General features: G+C 48.2%; 1 protein-coding gene across 1 annotated transcript in view; it reads right to left on the reverse strand.

Annotated features, from left to right (window-relative positions):
- The window catches only part of LOC308435266 (prostaglandin E2 omega-hydroxylase CYP4F21-like), a gene marked incomplete at its 3' end in the record, with an annotated part of 36,841 nt that overhangs the window by 7,109 nt on the left and 12,782 nt on the right, over positions 1-16,950 (reverse strand). Inside the window, exons 7-16 of the mRNA XM_080935940.1 lie at positions 16,586-16,707; positions 14,637-14,907; positions 14,218-14,284; positions 13,906-14,029; positions 9,110-9,243; positions 8,959-9,023; positions 8,747-8,829; positions 8,214-8,387; positions 2,976-3,174; positions 1,259-1,403 (exon numbers count right to left, since the gene is read on the reverse strand). Coding sequence (XP_080792066.1) covers positions 1,259-1,403; positions 2,976-3,174; positions 8,214-8,387; positions 8,747-8,829; positions 8,959-9,023; positions 9,110-9,243; positions 13,906-14,029; positions 14,218-14,284; positions 14,637-14,907; positions 16,586-16,707 — 1,384 coding nt within the window. The remainder of the gene's footprint in view (positions 1-1,258; positions 1,404-2,975; positions 3,175-8,213; positions 8,388-8,746; positions 8,830-8,958; positions 9,024-9,109; positions 9,244-13,905; positions 14,030-14,217; positions 14,285-14,636; positions 14,908-16,585; positions 16,708-16,950) is intronic.

Below are 16,950 nucleotides of genomic sequence, written 5' to 3' on the forward strand. Positions count from 1 at the left end.
ACGTGGGACAGGGGATGTCCACGTGAGAGGGATACAGGATTGTCACTGCCGCAGCCCAGCCTGCTTGCATGATTCACAATGCATTATCAGCTGGAGGCATCACAGAGACCTCAGTGGTGGCTAAGCTGGAGCAAGTATAGTGTCCATCTGGAGCACAAAGCATGGGCTCCATGAAAGTGGCAGGGTCTGGACTGGGGAGATACTCCGAGGATATAAGCACTTGCTGCATTAGCCTGAGCATCAAAGCCTGAATCCTCCAAACCAGATGTGGCAGCACATGTCTATTTCTCCAGATACGACAGGAGCCAGATACAAGAGGTTTCTCTCTTGGCCCCAGATGCTTGAGATTCAGCTAGCGTGTATATTTGGAAGTAAACGGCGAGGGACCCTGTCTCAAACAAGGTGGAAGGCAAGGATCAAGATGCCCTCTGACCTCCATGTGTATGCCAAAGCATACACATGCATGCGCTCACACAAACATGCCCTCGCACAGACGTTTTTAGAAAAGTAAAGTGGGGTCTTCAAGTTCCAGGGCACACTTGAAATAATTTGGCAATCAGAGTGTCAGACCCACGCCTGGCAAATGACAAAAGCTGTGGTTGTCCATCTCTTTCCCTTCTTAACCTGGCCTATCCCAAGATGTGAAGAATGCAAAAGTAGGCAGCTAGCTGTGATGGGAAAGATTCTGGGCTCTGACAAGACACCAATCAACGTAAGGCGATTGACCGACTGGACAGCGTGGAAAGATGAACTCAGAGGTGCGTGCTATAGAAATAACAGACTAGATTTTATAACAGCCACAAGTTCCCTCACTGCTCTGAGCATAGAACCGCTTACTTTTCTGGTTATAGGTCTGAGCATTAGATGTTTCTGATGCCCACTGGGCCACCTGACCCTGGCTTCAACATTTCTACTCAAACCTGAAAACATGGCTTGAGCAACAGTTCCTCCAGGAAGCCTTTGCACACACCCTAGCAGAGACTCTCCACTCAGCTGTTAGGCTCCCTTTCCACAAGGTTAGGGATGTCCCGGTCCCTGTCAAGTTGTCAAGTTGTAGCTCAAGAGTTGACTTTCTCTAGGGGGAGGACCTTGGCTTGAAGATGTCGGGATGCAGAATGTCCAGAATACTAGAAAGTAGTAAGTACAGCAAGGAATAGCAGAGGAAGAGAGTCATGTGGGAGCTGGCGAAACCATGAAGAAAAGACAGAGGCTGGACCACTGCAGGAGCCACACAGATTCCCAGCACCACCATGGGTACCTGAGGCATTGAGGATAGATCGGACGATGTCAGAATGGCACAGAGTGATAACGGGGACCATCGGCCCCATCCACATCAAAAAGCCTTGGGGGTAGGTGCCCACCAACTGAGTCAGTTCCTTCATGCCCTGCTCTGTAGGGGTCACCTGCAAACAACACAGGGAGAGTCACTCTTGAGGTAGTTAAGAGATGCCCAGGAACATACGCTCATGACCTCTGGGCGTGTCTGTGCTGGTGCTTCAAGTGTGTGTGTATGTGTGTGTGTGTGTGTGTACGACACCAACCAACTCACCAAAGATCTAGAGACAATGGACAGAGAAGGGGAAATCTAGTCTTCTTTCCAGAGCTTGGGACATGCATCTTCTCCTGCCATCAGGTGTCAAAATTTAAGTCCTTGAGACATTGAATCCCAGTATTTACACCTGGTCCCCCATACACCCCTGGGTCCTCACACTGTCGTTTCAAGTTTCAGTTGCTCATAGCTTACATTTCTGGAATTCCAGTGTTCACATGGTATGCTGAGGTACTCCTCAGCCTCTATAAAGGTATAAGTCAATTCCTATAACGCAATGAACCCCTTCTTTCTTCTACCTTACTTTACATATATATATATATATATATATATACATTATATCTATGGATATGTATCTGTATGTATACATGACTGTATATACATGATCATGTACTGCATAATGATGTTTTTGTCAAAGACAGACTGTACAAGTGACCTTGATCTCTTAAGTCTGCATTGGAGCTAAAGAATTTCAATTGCTGTTATTTTCCCTACACATTTCTATGTTTAGATAGATACATTCAGATTCATAAATGCCACGATATCACAAATTATCTTCAGTGTTCAGGGCAGCACCATGATGTACAGACTAGTCTATTAGAACAACGACTGGTACGTATTATGTAGCATAGGTGGGCGGTAGATCCTGATGTCAGCACAACAACACCACCACGTCAGGACACATGTCTCAGGATGTTCTCATCACTCCCGATATATCACTCTCCGCCCGCCCCGTGTGTGTGTGTGTGTGTGTGTGTGTGTGTGTGTGTGTGTGTTATCAACCAGCACCAACTGCCCACTAGCCTGACAGAGCATCCTGATTCTCTGTATACAGCTCACACTGATCCATTTGCAAGTGAAATACCTTGGGATTAAGCCACCCAAGTGGAAGAGCAGATGTAAATCAAAGTCCATAGTATGGGGTAAAGGGTGGGGTCAAGGAAAGTTCATAGGAGGGTGAGTGGACAGCTTTTTATCCAGATAGCGAGACAAGGCTCACTATCTTAGGGAAGAAGCATGGTAAGGAGGAAGTGGCCCAGGGAGGGGCAGTGGGAGTCAGCCTGCAGCTCTGCTCTAGCCCAGCTGTGCCCTGCCTATGTACAGTTAAGGAGAGATATCGAAGATCAATGGGAGAAAACCATAGAACAGAGACGGGCTCACAAAAAGAAAGTCACAGCCTTTCTGGAGCTTCCAGTCCAACAGTAGACACAGGAAGGGCCAGGAGTTCTCACTCTGTATATCCTACCGTGAGAATCTCTCTGTTGTCCTTCTGTGTGGAAAGATAGAAACACCAGAGCAGCCTGTGGTGGGAATACAGGGGGCGAGAAAGGCTTGGGAAGGTACACCAAAGGTCAATATCACCTGTCCCATTCCTGGTCCCTCAAAAGTCCGTCCACTCTGACACTCCCACCCGTACCATTCTTACCATGCCCACGTGACCCATAAGCCAGTTCCTTTTGGGGGGTTGAGGGAAATCACGGAGGTGACGATAGTTCCTATACACAGCATAGATCTGGGTCAGAATCAGGGCCAGGATCCAGGAGGCTCCAAGCAGCAGCAGGGTCTGCCATGGGAAGGCCACCTCAGGCCCCAGTTCCAGCCAGGACAGGCTCAGCTGTGACATCCTGATGGGTGAATAAATGTGCATCGAGTAACTGAGGTCCCAGAAAGAGACTGGAATCTCAAGTCACTGAACAGAGGACAGAGCAGAAAGGAGGAGTGAGAGCCACAGAAATGTTGAAGAAGAAGGTTGGAGAGGAAAATGAGGGAGGGGAGTGTGGTGACGAGGGGGTGACCAGAGCTAGCAAAGCATAAAGGAGGAGAGAGACTGATTGAAGTCAATACCTCCCTAAATTATGCAAAAATAACCAGGCTTCAGTTACTCAGAAACTACTATTCCCAAGGCCAGCTGGCTCCCCGTGGCATTCTTGCTTGGCCAACTGAACTTCTGCCCTCCCCTGGCCTTGGGTTGTACCCTCCCTGTTCCAGACTAGGTCCCAAAAATGTCACCACCCCAGGTCTGTCACCTCTTCTCAGGCACAGGATTCTACCATACCTTCCCTCTCTTCCTCTGGGGCTCTTTTGTCCCTCGATTCTGGATGCTTGGAGGGTGAGCCATTCTATGCCAGCCAATCCCTGCCAAGCCTGGATGCCTCCTCCTTGCCTGGGAAAGTGGCCAAGTTGGGGGTAGAATCAGCCTGGTGCAGACGAGAATTATCATAGGCTTGTAAAAACCATGGACATCTGAATCTTGGGATTAATGTGGGACAAGGTTCCGTATTTCCAGCATCCCTGCTCCTACAAGGACTTGGTATACTTAGTAAAAGGGTGGATTTTAGAATTTTCAAGCTAGGCAATCAGAATATGGCTAACCTAGTACCTGACCATCCCACGAGCTCTTGTCTAAATGGGCTGTGAAGATGGCAGGCACCAGCTTTTCAGTACAGCATTAGAAGGTTATGGGATTGGAGAGCTTGCCATTCAAGTCATCTCCTCAGTAGAGACAGGATGTTCTGAAGCCGAAACAAAGAATGAACCCCAATTGGGGTTTCCAGGTCCAATACTAAAGATCAAGAATGTGACTGGTTGGAACTAGAAAGCGCACCAAGTAGGGGAGTTGTGTAGGGAAGAGATTAATTGTTGAAGTCAATACTTTCTTAATTATGCAGAGATGGCAAGAGATAAAGCTATTCCTGTGTGTGTCTGTCTGTCCGTCTGTGTTTCTCTCTCTGTGCCCATGCTTCCATATTCCATTGGAAACCAGAACAAGAAATCTGCTCCCCTATAGCTGGAGTTCCAGGTGGTTAGCCACAGGATATGGATGGATGAGCAGAACCGAGCCTCTGGAAGAGCAGCAAACATTCTTAACTGCGTAGTCATCTCTCTGGCTTTCTTCCTCTCTCCTTTTTTCCTTCTTTCCTTCCTTTCTTCTTCCTTTCTTTCTGTTTTGTTTTGAGACTGTTTCTGTGAGTATCCCTGGCTGTCCTGTAACTTGTTCTATAGATCAGGATGGCCTTGAACTCACAGAGATCTACGTGCCTCTGCCTCCTGGATTCTGGGACTAAAGACACGCATCACCAACTTTCTTTTCTTATATAAGAAAAAGTACTATTCCAGATACCATTTGTTTAATATTTACTCTTCTGTATGATCATAATTAATGCATTTTAAGTTTGGAGACAGTGTGTAATGCTATGTTGCTAAGGATGACTTACACTTCTAAGCCTTCTAATTCCAAGCCCTGTGCTGGAGTTACAGGTGTGCTCCATTATCCTCAATCTATGCAGAACTGGAGATCAAACCCAGGGCCTTCTTCTGTGTTATGTAAGCACTGTCCAAACTGGGCTACAACCCCAGCCTTCTAACTCATATTTTACAAAAGCTCAGAGGAGAACAGGGGCCTCCAGAGACAGTGGACAGGAGTAGAGACTGTGCAGGCTGGGGACAGAGCAGGAACAGGGATACTTAAGGAAATATATGGGAAGGGGAGCAGAAGACAGTGGTAATGATGAGGAGGTGGAAAAGGGAAAAAAGAGAGAGAAGAGGAGGAGAAGGAGGAAGAGAGGGAGGCTAGCCTGGGAAGACATGGAGGAGAAGAGAGACTGATTAAAGTTAAGCACCATCTAAATCATTTGGGCATGACCGGTGAGTGACTCGGTTGCCTGGAAACAGCCTGGACCATGTGCTCCCTGAAGCTATATTATTCTTGTTCCAAGACCCTACCTAATAGCCCCCCTGGGCCAGCAGCTTGGTAACTTTCCATAAGTTCCCCACAGTCTCTTCTCTCTTCTTTAGGGACATCTTTGCCTCTGGCTCCTGACCTGGAAGGGTTCATGAGGGGCTGGGTTGGATTGGAGCAGCCGATCCATTCCAGATCTAGCTGCTTTATCTTGGCCTGGGAAGGTGGCCAATCTATGGGGGTAGGGCTGGCCTTGTTTAAAGATAAGGTATCTCAGGGTCGTAATGCACTTGATCTTTAGAACTTGGGCACTTCTTTCTGGGATGATTGGCAAGAATGGGGATGTGAGCAGGGTTTATTCTGAGTCATCACATGTCCAGAAGCCATGCCCCTTCTAAGGACAGGACACATGCACTAGGCAAAAGAACTTGAATTTCAGATGCCAGAAGACAAGGACCAGGTTAAGCCTGACCCCAGAGCAGCTTGCAAGGTGGAAGGGTGACATGCGACATTTCTCACTATGGAACTGAGGTTCAGTGATGCTCCTGCCCCAAGGCCTCACAGCCTGGGAAAATTCATATTCTCCTTGTAAATCTTAGGGTCTAAGCACAGCAGGGAGCAGGAATAAAGAAAACAGCTCTGCTAGAGTGTACCCAGGTCAGACTGCGAAGATAAAGAGCTTGGCTGTGATAACATGTGGGGTGTGGGGGTCAAGGGGTAGAGGGATGAGAGCACACGTAAGGTGGAACTAAAAAGGGTGCTGAGGACACAAGGTCCACGCAGAAGATGGAACCAGGGATGCTGAGTGAGTCCTCTTCCCCCTCCATCTTTCTCTGACTGTGGGGATGGCCAGCTCTTGACTGCAGCCCTCACAGCTGAGAAATGAGCTATCCATTGAGGAGTAGAAAAAAGAGGCAAAAAGAGGGGGTGAAGGAGGGGCCTGGTAATCACTACTGGAGCCGCTGTGAGCAGGAACTGTCTGCAGAGTGTAGGGTGTGTAGGGAAATTACTACATTGTGCAGGTCCCCTCCGTACAATGTGCTTACTGGATACTGGGGGGAGGGTAGTGCTCAATCTTGGTTGTCAACTTGACTGGATCTGCATTCAACCAAGAGACTTTCCTCTAGGTGGGTTATGAGGGTATTTCCGGGAAAGATGAAGTGAAGAGAAAGGCCTTCCCAGGAGGGCGCCCCTTCTCACCACAGCTTACATAGAAAGAGGTCTGAAGGAAAAGCAGGGTTGCTTGCTTCTGCCCGCCTTCACTCCTTGCTTTTGAGTGGCTCTACTATGACCCTGCCACTTTTGCAGATGTTGAAAGCCACATTTCTCATACTTCCAGTGTGGGCAGGAAATCAGTGGGTCTTCAGATAATCTCCAGTTTTGACACGTGGAGACATCCACCTAGAGGACTGAGTAACTGCAGGGATCTCAATTTTCTACCACACATCTCAGCCAGAATTGTGTAAGGCACTCGAACAAATAAATCCCTTATTAACGGATTTTCATTGTATTGGCCCTGCTCCTCTAGAGGACAATGACAACCAGGGTGTCTTAGTTAGGGTTTTATTACTGTGAAAGGACACCATGACCAAGGCAAGTCTTATAAATAAAAATATTTAATCTAGGCTGGCTTGCAGGTTCTGAGGTTCAGTCCAGTATCAAGGCAGAAGCATGGCAGCATCCAGGTAGGCATGGTGAAGGAGGAGCTGAGAGTTCTACATCTTCATCCAGAGGAAGCCAGGGACAGGCTGAGCATCCTCAGGCAGCTAGGAGTAGTGTCTCCAAGCCCATCCCCAGAGTGACACACTTCCTCCAATAAGGCCACACCTTCTACTAGTGCCACTTCCTGGGCCAAGCATTTGCAAACCATCACATTCCACTCCCTGCCCCCCATAGGCTTGTTCAAACACATGAGTCTATGGGGGCCATACCTAAACATAGCATAATAAAAAGTACATTTAGTCCAACTTCTAAGTCCCCATAGTCTGCAGCAGTATCAACAATGTTAAAAGTCCAAAGTTCAAAGTCTCTTCTGAGATCCATCCAATCACTTAACTGTAATCTTTGAATTAAGTCAGACAACCAGCTGGGCAAACTCCAAACTCTGCATCTCCATGCCTGCTGTCAAAGTGGTCTTCAAATCTTCAACTCCTTTTCATCTTTGTTGATGACAACAAACTTCTTTCTCCTGGGCTGGTTCCACTCCCTGTTAGCAGCTTTCCTTGGTACATATCCCGCTGTTCTGGCATCTTTAACATCTTTTGGTCTCCAAGGCAATTTCAATGTTACAGCTTCTCGTTTCAATGTCTGGGATCCACACATGATCTTCTGGGCTCCTCCAAGGGCATCCCTAATATACTGGGGTCTTCTGTTGCAACTGGGCTTTACCAATGACCTCTCACAGGCTCCCTTCATGGTGCCAAGCCTCAAATCCTTTGCATGAGCCCCTCAGTCCTGGGCCATCAACTGCAACTTAGCCTGCACCTTCACCAATGGCCTTTCACGGCCTCTCACAGCCCCAAGCCTCAGCTGTCCTTTATGATGACTCCATGCCTTCAAAACCAGTGCCACCTGGGTGATTCTTACACATTAACAAGTACAGCTGCAGCATGAGGTACAACCTTGGCTGTCTCTGGAACACAGTTTTTGTGCTCTCAGAAAACACTTCCCAGAAGATTTCACCTCAGTGATGCTGGTCTCTTCTTAATCATCACTAATTTCTTAGCTCCAGATAATCAGCATCAATTGTCCCAGTGGTCTCCTCCTCTAAAATATAAGGCCAGAACCACATGGCCAAAGCTGCCAAGTTCTGCTGCTTGCAGGAGCTGGAACGTGCCCCCTTGTTCTAGTATGTTATCACCAGATTCCTCTTTTCTAACTCTGATGCTCATAGACACTCAAGGAACTGGAAGCGGTTCTGTTTATTCAGAGATCTAAAGAGGTAGGAGGGTGGGTGAGGAGGTCCCAAGGCAGCTGTGAGGTCACTGTGCGCCCCCTCCCAGCGGCTCCACCCGCAGCCACAGCCCGCCCTCCGCGCGCAGGATCAGCTCAGGCTTCCGGCGCGGCTCCTTGTCATCTGGCAGGACGCGGAAGCGCAGCAGCGTCAGCGCCAGCGCCACCTTCATCTCGTTCATGGCGAAAGTCTGTCCTATGCAGTTCCTGCGGGAGGACGGGGTCGGGGCTCTGATTGCGCAGGGACCCAGCCAGGCGTCCTCGGACCCAACCTGGCGCAGTCCCAGCCGAGCAAGGTCAGGAGGGCCAAGGGGGCGCTGATGTGCCTGGGTCCCTGAGTGGGTGCCCATATTCCTGGGACCTGTCCTAGACCCAGCAGCCAATGCAGACCAGGGCGGGGCTCGGAGTACAGGGCGACAGCCTTTGACCTCGGCACCGCGGGCTCTGCAAACCTTTGCACATAACTCAGGCAAAGGTCGGGGAGGACACACAGAATCCTCATCCACCCAACTGTCCCCTGGCCCCACTTCCAGACCCAGACTCCTCACCCAAGACCACTTCCTCACCTGGGCCCCGCTGAGAAGGGAATAAAAGCCAGAGGTGACCTCTTCTGTGGGTTTTCTGGGTCAAATCTGAAGGGGTTGTAGACCTGTAGGCCAGGAAAGACCAGGTTAACAGGTCATGTCTCTTCCCCTTCTCCAGGACGGTAGTTCTAGTTTCTCTGGCGGGCCTGTGCCTCTTCCCAGGTAACAGAGTTGGAGAAAGGGTAGGGTCACACCTCAGGGTCTGGCCAGACTGAAGGGTTGTGGTGAACCCCGAAAATGCTGATGACACAGATGTTCCCTGTTGAGTAAGGTGACAGTTAGGACAGGTCCACATTGCATCTGAGGACCACCACCCTACCCACTTCCCACTGATACCGAAGGCACCTTTGGGGATGACCCGGCCATCCGGCAGCACAACGTCCTGGGAACAGCAGCGGGAGATTAGTAAGACTGGGGGATGCAGCCGCAGACTCTCCTTGATGCACATGGTCAGGAAGGGCAGCTGGGCCAGGTCGTCCCTGAGGAGCCACCACACAGTTATCCCGGAGCAAAAGCAAAGCCTCTCTGCTGCTCAGTGGTACTGATCTATAGCTCTGTGCTTAAAATATTGTTTCTTCTTTAAAATATTAAAATTGTTATTGGTGTGCATGCGTCTCTCTGTCTGTGGAGGCCAGAAGATCCCCTGGAGGTAGAATTATAGGTGAGCCGCCTGAAAACAGTGAGTTCTTTTAACTAACAGGCCATCTCGCATCTTTGTTTTTGTTGTTGTTTGTTTAATTCTCATGCTGGCCTTGAACTAGCTATGCTGTCAAGGATGATGACCTTTACCCTTGATCTTCTTGCTTCTGTTTCCTAAGTGCTGGGTTGAAAGGGACATTAGTAAATTCCAGATACGATCATGAAAACACGAGAAGTTATTATCTGGTAAAGATAAAGAGAACACATGCTAGGTGGTGGTGACACACACCTTTAATTCCAGCACTCGTGAAGCAGAGGCATCCAGGCTCTCTTGAGGACACCTGGTCTACCTGAGTACCATGACAGTCAGGGTTAAGTAGAAAGAAAGAGCGAGTGAGCGAGGGAGCGAGTGAGCGAGGAGACCCGAGAATGGTGGCTTCCAGTTATAACTGCAGGACTCGAGATGCCAGGGCAGAAGGGTGACCAGCCACGTCAGCAGAGCAAGAGCTTGTCAAGAAGGAAGAGGAGGAGGGAGGCGACTAAAGAAAAGACTGGTGTCTTAATCCCAGCACTCAGGAGCCAGAAGCAGGTGGATCTCCGTGAGCTCAAGGCCAGCCTGGTCTGAAGAGCTCCAGGACAACCAGGGACACACACTGAGAAATTCTGTCTTGAAAAGGCAAAAGAAAAACGAAAAGAGGAGGAGAAGGAGACCAGATTATGAATTATCAGAGAAGTGAAATATTCTTGGCAATGGAAGGGATGTTATGTTATGTGACATCTATCCCGGGCACGAATACGTGAGGTAAGGAGAGCCGGGGAGTTGCTGGGGTGTAAGGCAATGGAAAGGACCTGTGTACTGGGGCTGAGGATGTAGACACAGACAGAAGCTACTGTGGTGGAGACTTGGCAGCCCAGGGACCCAGCACTGAGGACCCTGGAAAGCACAGCCTATGTGGTGAACAGCAGGAAGGTAGGGCTGAGACTGAATCTCACACAGCACTCCACCCCTAAGCACTGAAAGAAAAAGCAGTAAATTCAATGTTCTTAGGCATTACTAAATTACTAGATCATTACTAAAACCAGGGTGCTTTTTATGTCCCTGAAAATGATGAACCAGGAGGAGACTTTGAATATGTAATGAGTTCTTGGGAAAATGGCTCAGTAGATAAAATGCTTGCTATAGAAGCATAAGGGGGTGGAGTTCCGATCTCCAACCAGATGACCATGGCTGACCCAGAGCAGTCAGATCAGACAAGCTGGTAGGAGTCACCGCTCAGCAAGTACCTGTTTAGTGTGAGACCCTGACTCAGTAAAGAATGTAGAGAAAAAAAAAAATCAAGAAAGACACCTGATGTTGAGGCATGGCCTCCACACACATGCGTGTACATGTTTGTATACATACATAGAAACATACACACATACAAACGTACAACTTCACTCTCTATATTTACCATATTTATAAACATTTTCAAACTAGAGAGATGCTCAACAGTTAACTCACTAGGGGACCTGGATCTGATTCCCAGTGTGCACTAGAGGACCTGGATCTGATTCCCAGTGTGCACTAGAGGACCTGGATCTGATTCCCAGTGTGCACTAGAGGACCTGGATCTGATTCCCAGTGTGCATGTTAAGCTGCCCACAGCTGGTTAGAACTCAAGGGACTTGGCTCTCTTCCTTCTGTCATCTGTGATCCCCCTACACACATGGCAGATACTCACCTAGCCACACACATACATGAGTATACATAAAAATTAAAAGTTAGATAATTGCTAGATGTATCGGTGCAGGCTTTTAATCTCACACAGGCAGGCAGTTCAACTACAGACTGAGTTCTAGGACAGCCTACATAGTGAGACTGTGTCTCAAAAAAAAAAAGATTAAAAACATTTTTAAAAAGATTTCTAGTATATCAGAAAAAAATAAAAGCATAGAAATTCCAAAATTAGGAAAACAAAGAAATTTGGCACATCAAGGAAAAGACTAGCCTGGTAGACGGCAAGGTGACAGCCACATTTGGCATGTCACTCACATAGCTCGGTGTGCTGCAACTGTCCACACTGGCAAACATTTTCAAGTTCTACAGTTTGCACTGATGAACACACAAAGGAGTGAGCGCTCTCCAGGTTTGTGTGTGAAAGTGGGATTTCCCAAGAGCCACTAAGCTAGAGAACTCAGAAAGCCTTTGAAAAGAATGAGCGATGTTTTAAAATTATATGTATCTTATGGTGTGGTGTTGTGATGGTGGTGGTGGTGGTGGTGGTGGTGGTGGTGTGTGTGTGTAGGTGCCTGCTGAGGCCAGTGACATCATCAGAGCCCCTGGAGCTGGAGTTGCAGGTGGTTGTGAGAACCTAAAGTGGGTGCTAGAACCAAACCTTGCTCTTCTGCTGAGCCTCTTCTCCAACCCCGGCAACTAGTCTTGGAATTTGTCCTACACAGGTTATATGGCTTACAAAGGGTCAGAGTGCACAGATATTCTCCACATTATGTTTATAGAGGGAAGGCTGGAGGGCCAACAAGATGGCTCACAGGGTAAACATGACTGCTGTCAAGACTGACAACTTCGGTTTAATCACCGCGTCCCCCATGGTAGAGATTCTACAAATTGTCTTCTGAATTCTACATATCCACTATAGTACATGTGTGTCCAAGTGCACATTTGAGTACGAACACACATGCACACATGCACGCACGTGCACACACACTGAATAAATATGAAAATTCAAAAAACGAGAAAAAGATTAGAAGCTAGGCAAATGTCTAAGGTGAGAATGTTTTGATAAGCCATGATACATCCATTTAACAAAATCCTACGCAGTTAGTCAAGAGGTAGAAGTAGGAACCACTGGTTCTATTACACATCGAACAGTAACTCAGCACAGAGATGCTAAAACACAATTCAGCAATATTTGTTCTCACTGAACGTATTTCTATGCATGTCGTCAGAGAAGTTCTGAATTGAATAACCGAGGAACGCCACGCAGAACACAAAAGATGGGACAGCTGGGCACAATGTGAGTAAAAGAACAAAAAACCACAGGGACATGTGTACGGTAGATACAGCCGAGAAAAGGTCTGGAGATCTCCCCGGAGACTAGAGGAAAGCAAGCATGGAGAAGCTGTCTGTCCAGATGCAGGGAAAGCAATACACTTCAGCCTGCAGCTAGTGACGGCCTTCAGGCTCTGTGCAGCATTCATCAGCCATGCACCCAGGGGTCCCCTAGGCAACAGGGAGGCACATGGTCCACAAATGCCTAGCCATTTTTGCCTACAGTCTGTCCTAAAGACAACATATCACACTTCTTTCTTATGTTCACTTTGAGACAAGCATTAATTTGTAGCCTAGTTGCTCAGTGCTTAATATAATAGGCAGTAGCCTCCCTGGTGCCAAGATTCCAGCCTGAATCACCACACCTGGCTTTTCTCACTCCCTCTTCTGCCTTCCTATACTTACTACCTTCCAAAGGTCTTCAGGGGACACACCACTGGTTAAAGCTCAGATTCTTAACAGTTCAAAACATCATATTCCCAGCTCTAGTCTCACAAGGAGCCTCCCTGACTCCTAAGCATGTCAAAGTGTCTCTTGTACGCTTTCCTCCTGGTGCACAGAGAGGCTCCTTCTGACTGTCTCATCCGCTGTACCACCAAGCAGCTTGGCTTTTCTCCCCCCCCCCCCACTCTGCTTTCTTCAGCGTTCTGTACACTGAGGCGGATGAGCACTGAACCCATCACTTTGGTACCAGTGTGGGCAGGATAGCAGATCACAAACCGACCTACTTAAAAACGCATCGAGGAATTGGCCTGGTGACATGGTTTTATGATGCTGACTCTCAAGAACGGGGCACGGGGACTGACTGGAGGCCAGCCTAGACTACACAAAGGCAACCTTACTTCAAAAACTGGTAACGCTTTATTTTGAGACAGGTGTTACACCATGTTGCCCAGGCTGGCCTTGAACTTAGAGGCGTGACAGGGTAGGCTCTGTGGACCTGTTCCACAAATGAAGGGATACGTGATTTTTACCCACTGGGATCCTTGTGAATCCTCAGCACCAAGTGCAAGGTGTGAATTGAACAGAAGAGGGAAAATAAAGGGGAGCTAAGGTCTCAGGGAGAAAATGCAGGTTTACGCAGAAAAGAAAAGGAGCTGGGGCAGCTTTGAATTTGTGTTGGTGGCATCTGCTCTCCTCATATTGTCACTCATTTTCAAGAAGCTCTGTAGGGTTGATTTCCCCAGTCTACAGAGCATATCGATGATTTATAAAAGCTTGCTCGAGCTGTCTAGCCAGTTAGTGCAGTGATAAAAATGGGCTTTGAGGTCTCTCGGTCACTAAGCGTACAGCCTTTCTCTTGCTGGCTAGGCTGGGTATCTCCCTCTGAGCTCAGCTCTTATGATTGTCAGGAAAAGATGGAGGAAAACAACAAAAAGAACTTCTCATCTCCATCTGGGGAGCAAAGCCTAAGGGAAGGGCCATACAACAGACCACAAGGACCCGAGCTCACCACTCAATCTCCTCTCGGTCCCTCAGCAGCTCCCGCACCTCCTGCCGGCAGCGCTCCTGGTACTCCGGGTGCCTCGCCAGGTTGTACAGGATCCAGGAGAGCGCACTGGCCGTAGTGTCATGGCCTGGGGGAGAGACAGGAAGGTCTGGGTGTCTGGGCTACTTTAGCATCACAGTCTGGGCAGTGAGGTTCCCCAGGCAGGATGAGGAAGGGATGTATGGAAGGAATGGAGGGATCCTGGGTGTCCCCCAACAGATGAGCCTGGGACTAACAGTTCCCACCCTTTTGTTAGCCCTACGCAGGGACCCTCACCTCCAAACATGAAGGTGTCTGCCTCCGCTCGGATGTCCTCATCTGACAGCCCCTTCCCATGATCATCCTGTACATAAAGTAGGACCACAACTCAGATAGTGTCTGAGCACTCCTGAGCCTGTCTTTCAACAAGTTCTGACACCCACTGCTCACACAGGGTCCCCCGTATTATCCTCACAGCCTGCTTCATAGTTTTCTCCTTTTTTTTCTTTTTCTTTTTTTTCTTTTGCTATTTTTTGCTAATTCTACACAGCATTCAGCACAGCCACCTCTAAAACTTACCTCTAAGCTGACCCTACTTTTACAATCGCCGATATACTTCATTAGAACTCTTTAGACTAAGTTTAATGTCTAATGTTGAACATTGAGATCCATGCAACTTAGATTGCACCCCCCAAACCCCCCCCCAAAACCCTCACCTTGGCCAGCAAGAGAACATCAATAAAGTCTAAAGTTTTAGTCTTAGCCTTGGCCTTCAGGAATTCATCAATGCCCTGGGTTTCGAGGGTGCGACGTCTCTCCCTGATGACAGCATCCGTGAAGCTGTGCACCAGGTCGCAGGCCTTGCGGAAGCGCCGCCCATCCGCAGTGAGGTAGTACAGGAAGTCCACGTGCAGGAGGAGCTGGCGGTGACGTTTCACTATGAGGGAGGTGAGCTCCAGAATGGCAGCTATGTATTCGCTGTTAGACCTGCAGGGCAAGCCAGAAAGAACGCAGTGTCTTCGGACACACAAAACCCCAGAACACCCCGAAGCAGAGATGCAGGACCGAGACACCCCACCCACCAAAGGGACCCTCCGAGAGTACTTCTCTCTGCCTCTCACTCCTCATGAGCCTCATGTTCCTGATTCCCGGTGGACATGGGCATTGTTCTCATCTTTCTTCTACTCAACATACGCTTCTGTGGTTCTTCCTTGAGTTGTTGCAGATGTACGCGATTTTTTGGCGCTGAGCACCGCTCTTTTCCTCTCTGGATCCTACGTCGTGTGTCAACCTGTCTGCCAGTTCTCTGAAGAGTTGGTATCTAAATTCAACTGTGACTTGAACTCTCATCTTCTTAATTACCTATGGCCGCCTGGGAAACTCAAGAGGAAGTCCACATCCTTCTGGCTGATTGTTCAACATTCTTAACATCTAGTTGCCAGTTGGACATGGTGTTCATGCTACAAACTCTACACTCAAGAAAAGGAGGCAGGAGGATTGATTGTGAACCCCCAGGCCTGCCTGGGCCATGTAGTAAGACCCTTTCTAAAACTGAAAAGTTTCATGGTTTGTTTTGTTTTGATTTTTAGTTTTTGAGGCAAGGTCTCTATAACCCTGGCTGTCCCGGAACTCCCTTTGTAGACCAGGCTGGCCTCGAACTCAGAGATTCGGAGTGCTGAGGAACCAAAGGTGTATACCATCACCATCTGGCAACAATAATATTTGTAAAATTATTTTCACCTTTGACCATATTCTTTCCTTTCCTCTAATTCCTTTTTGAACATCCCCAACCATCCAACTTTATGGGTTTTTTTTTTTTTTCCTTTTAAAAACAAATGAAAGAAAAAGACACACGGGCACAAAACCAGAGTCTGACTTATGCTGACCTACTACTCCGGAGCATGTGTCCTGCCTTGGAGTGTGGTAGATATACCCAGTGTCACTCCACTGAAGAAAACTGATTTTTTTTTTCCTTCCCTAGAAGGTACCAATTGAAATATCACTTTGCTTATGGGTGGAACTAGGTGCCTGTGTCCCCTTATTCTACTGAGATTAGTGACAGTCAATCTTGATTATCATCTTGATTGGCTCATGACATGCCTGGGAGTTTAGTGAAGCATATGTTTGCTTGTGTCTATTTATTATTTCAGAGAAGACTATCTGCGTGGGTAAAGGCCTTTCAGGCATGTGGTCTGCCATATTCCATTGGGTGGGGATTCATGTAGACAGGGGAAGGAGGCAAAAGGTTGGTTGCAGGTACAGGCAACCTTTGCTTCTTTGTCATTATGGTAAAGATGCCCTGCCACGCTCTTTCTTGTAAACTAAAACTTTTGACACCAGGAGCTCAGACAAATCTCTTCTCCCTTAAGCTACTTTGCTCACATATTTTGTCTCAACAGGAAAACACAGATACACACACGCACACAAACACACAAACTAAGACCCACCTCAACCTCATTTCCAAGACACCACTCAAACTGCCTGTTAAGGACACTGTTCATCTACAATTCCCACAATCCACCTCCCAGGAAGTCCATGCTTTCTTCTCTCACTGTCCCTAACTGTCAGGTATAGCTCACCTGTTCTCCTCTGGCCAGCCACAGTCTCCCCCACCTCCTCCCGGTCCAGGGCTCAGGGTCCCAGGCAAAGACACAGAGAGACTCACTCCTGACAGTTGCTGTCCAAGCTGAAGATGCATTTCTGCAGACTGTCCAAGGTCATCAGGCTGATGTGTTCAAACATGTCCAGATGGGCACTGCCCTTGGAGGCCAGCCGCTGCCACTTGGCCTGGCCAGAGAAGTGGTGTGAGGCTGGGGTGAGTCTGCTCTTCTTGTGCTAATGTATAACTCCAAATGCCAGTCTACACAGTCTCCTACGCTGCTCAGAGCCAGCCTTCAGCTGCTCTGCCCCAGGCACTGCACCCAGGATAGGCCAGGATGGTGAACACAGAGGCGTTATCATGCAATGCAGGGAGGCAGGAGCCCTGGGTTCAAGTCCACCTTCTGTGTACCTATGTTCAACTTACTGTCT

Source organism: Micromys minutus, assembly GCF_963924665.1.
Source record: "Micromys minutus genome assembly, chromosome: 22".
Classification (NCBI taxonomy): domain Eukaryota; kingdom Metazoa; phylum Chordata; class Mammalia; order Rodentia; family Muridae; genus Micromys; species Micromys minutus.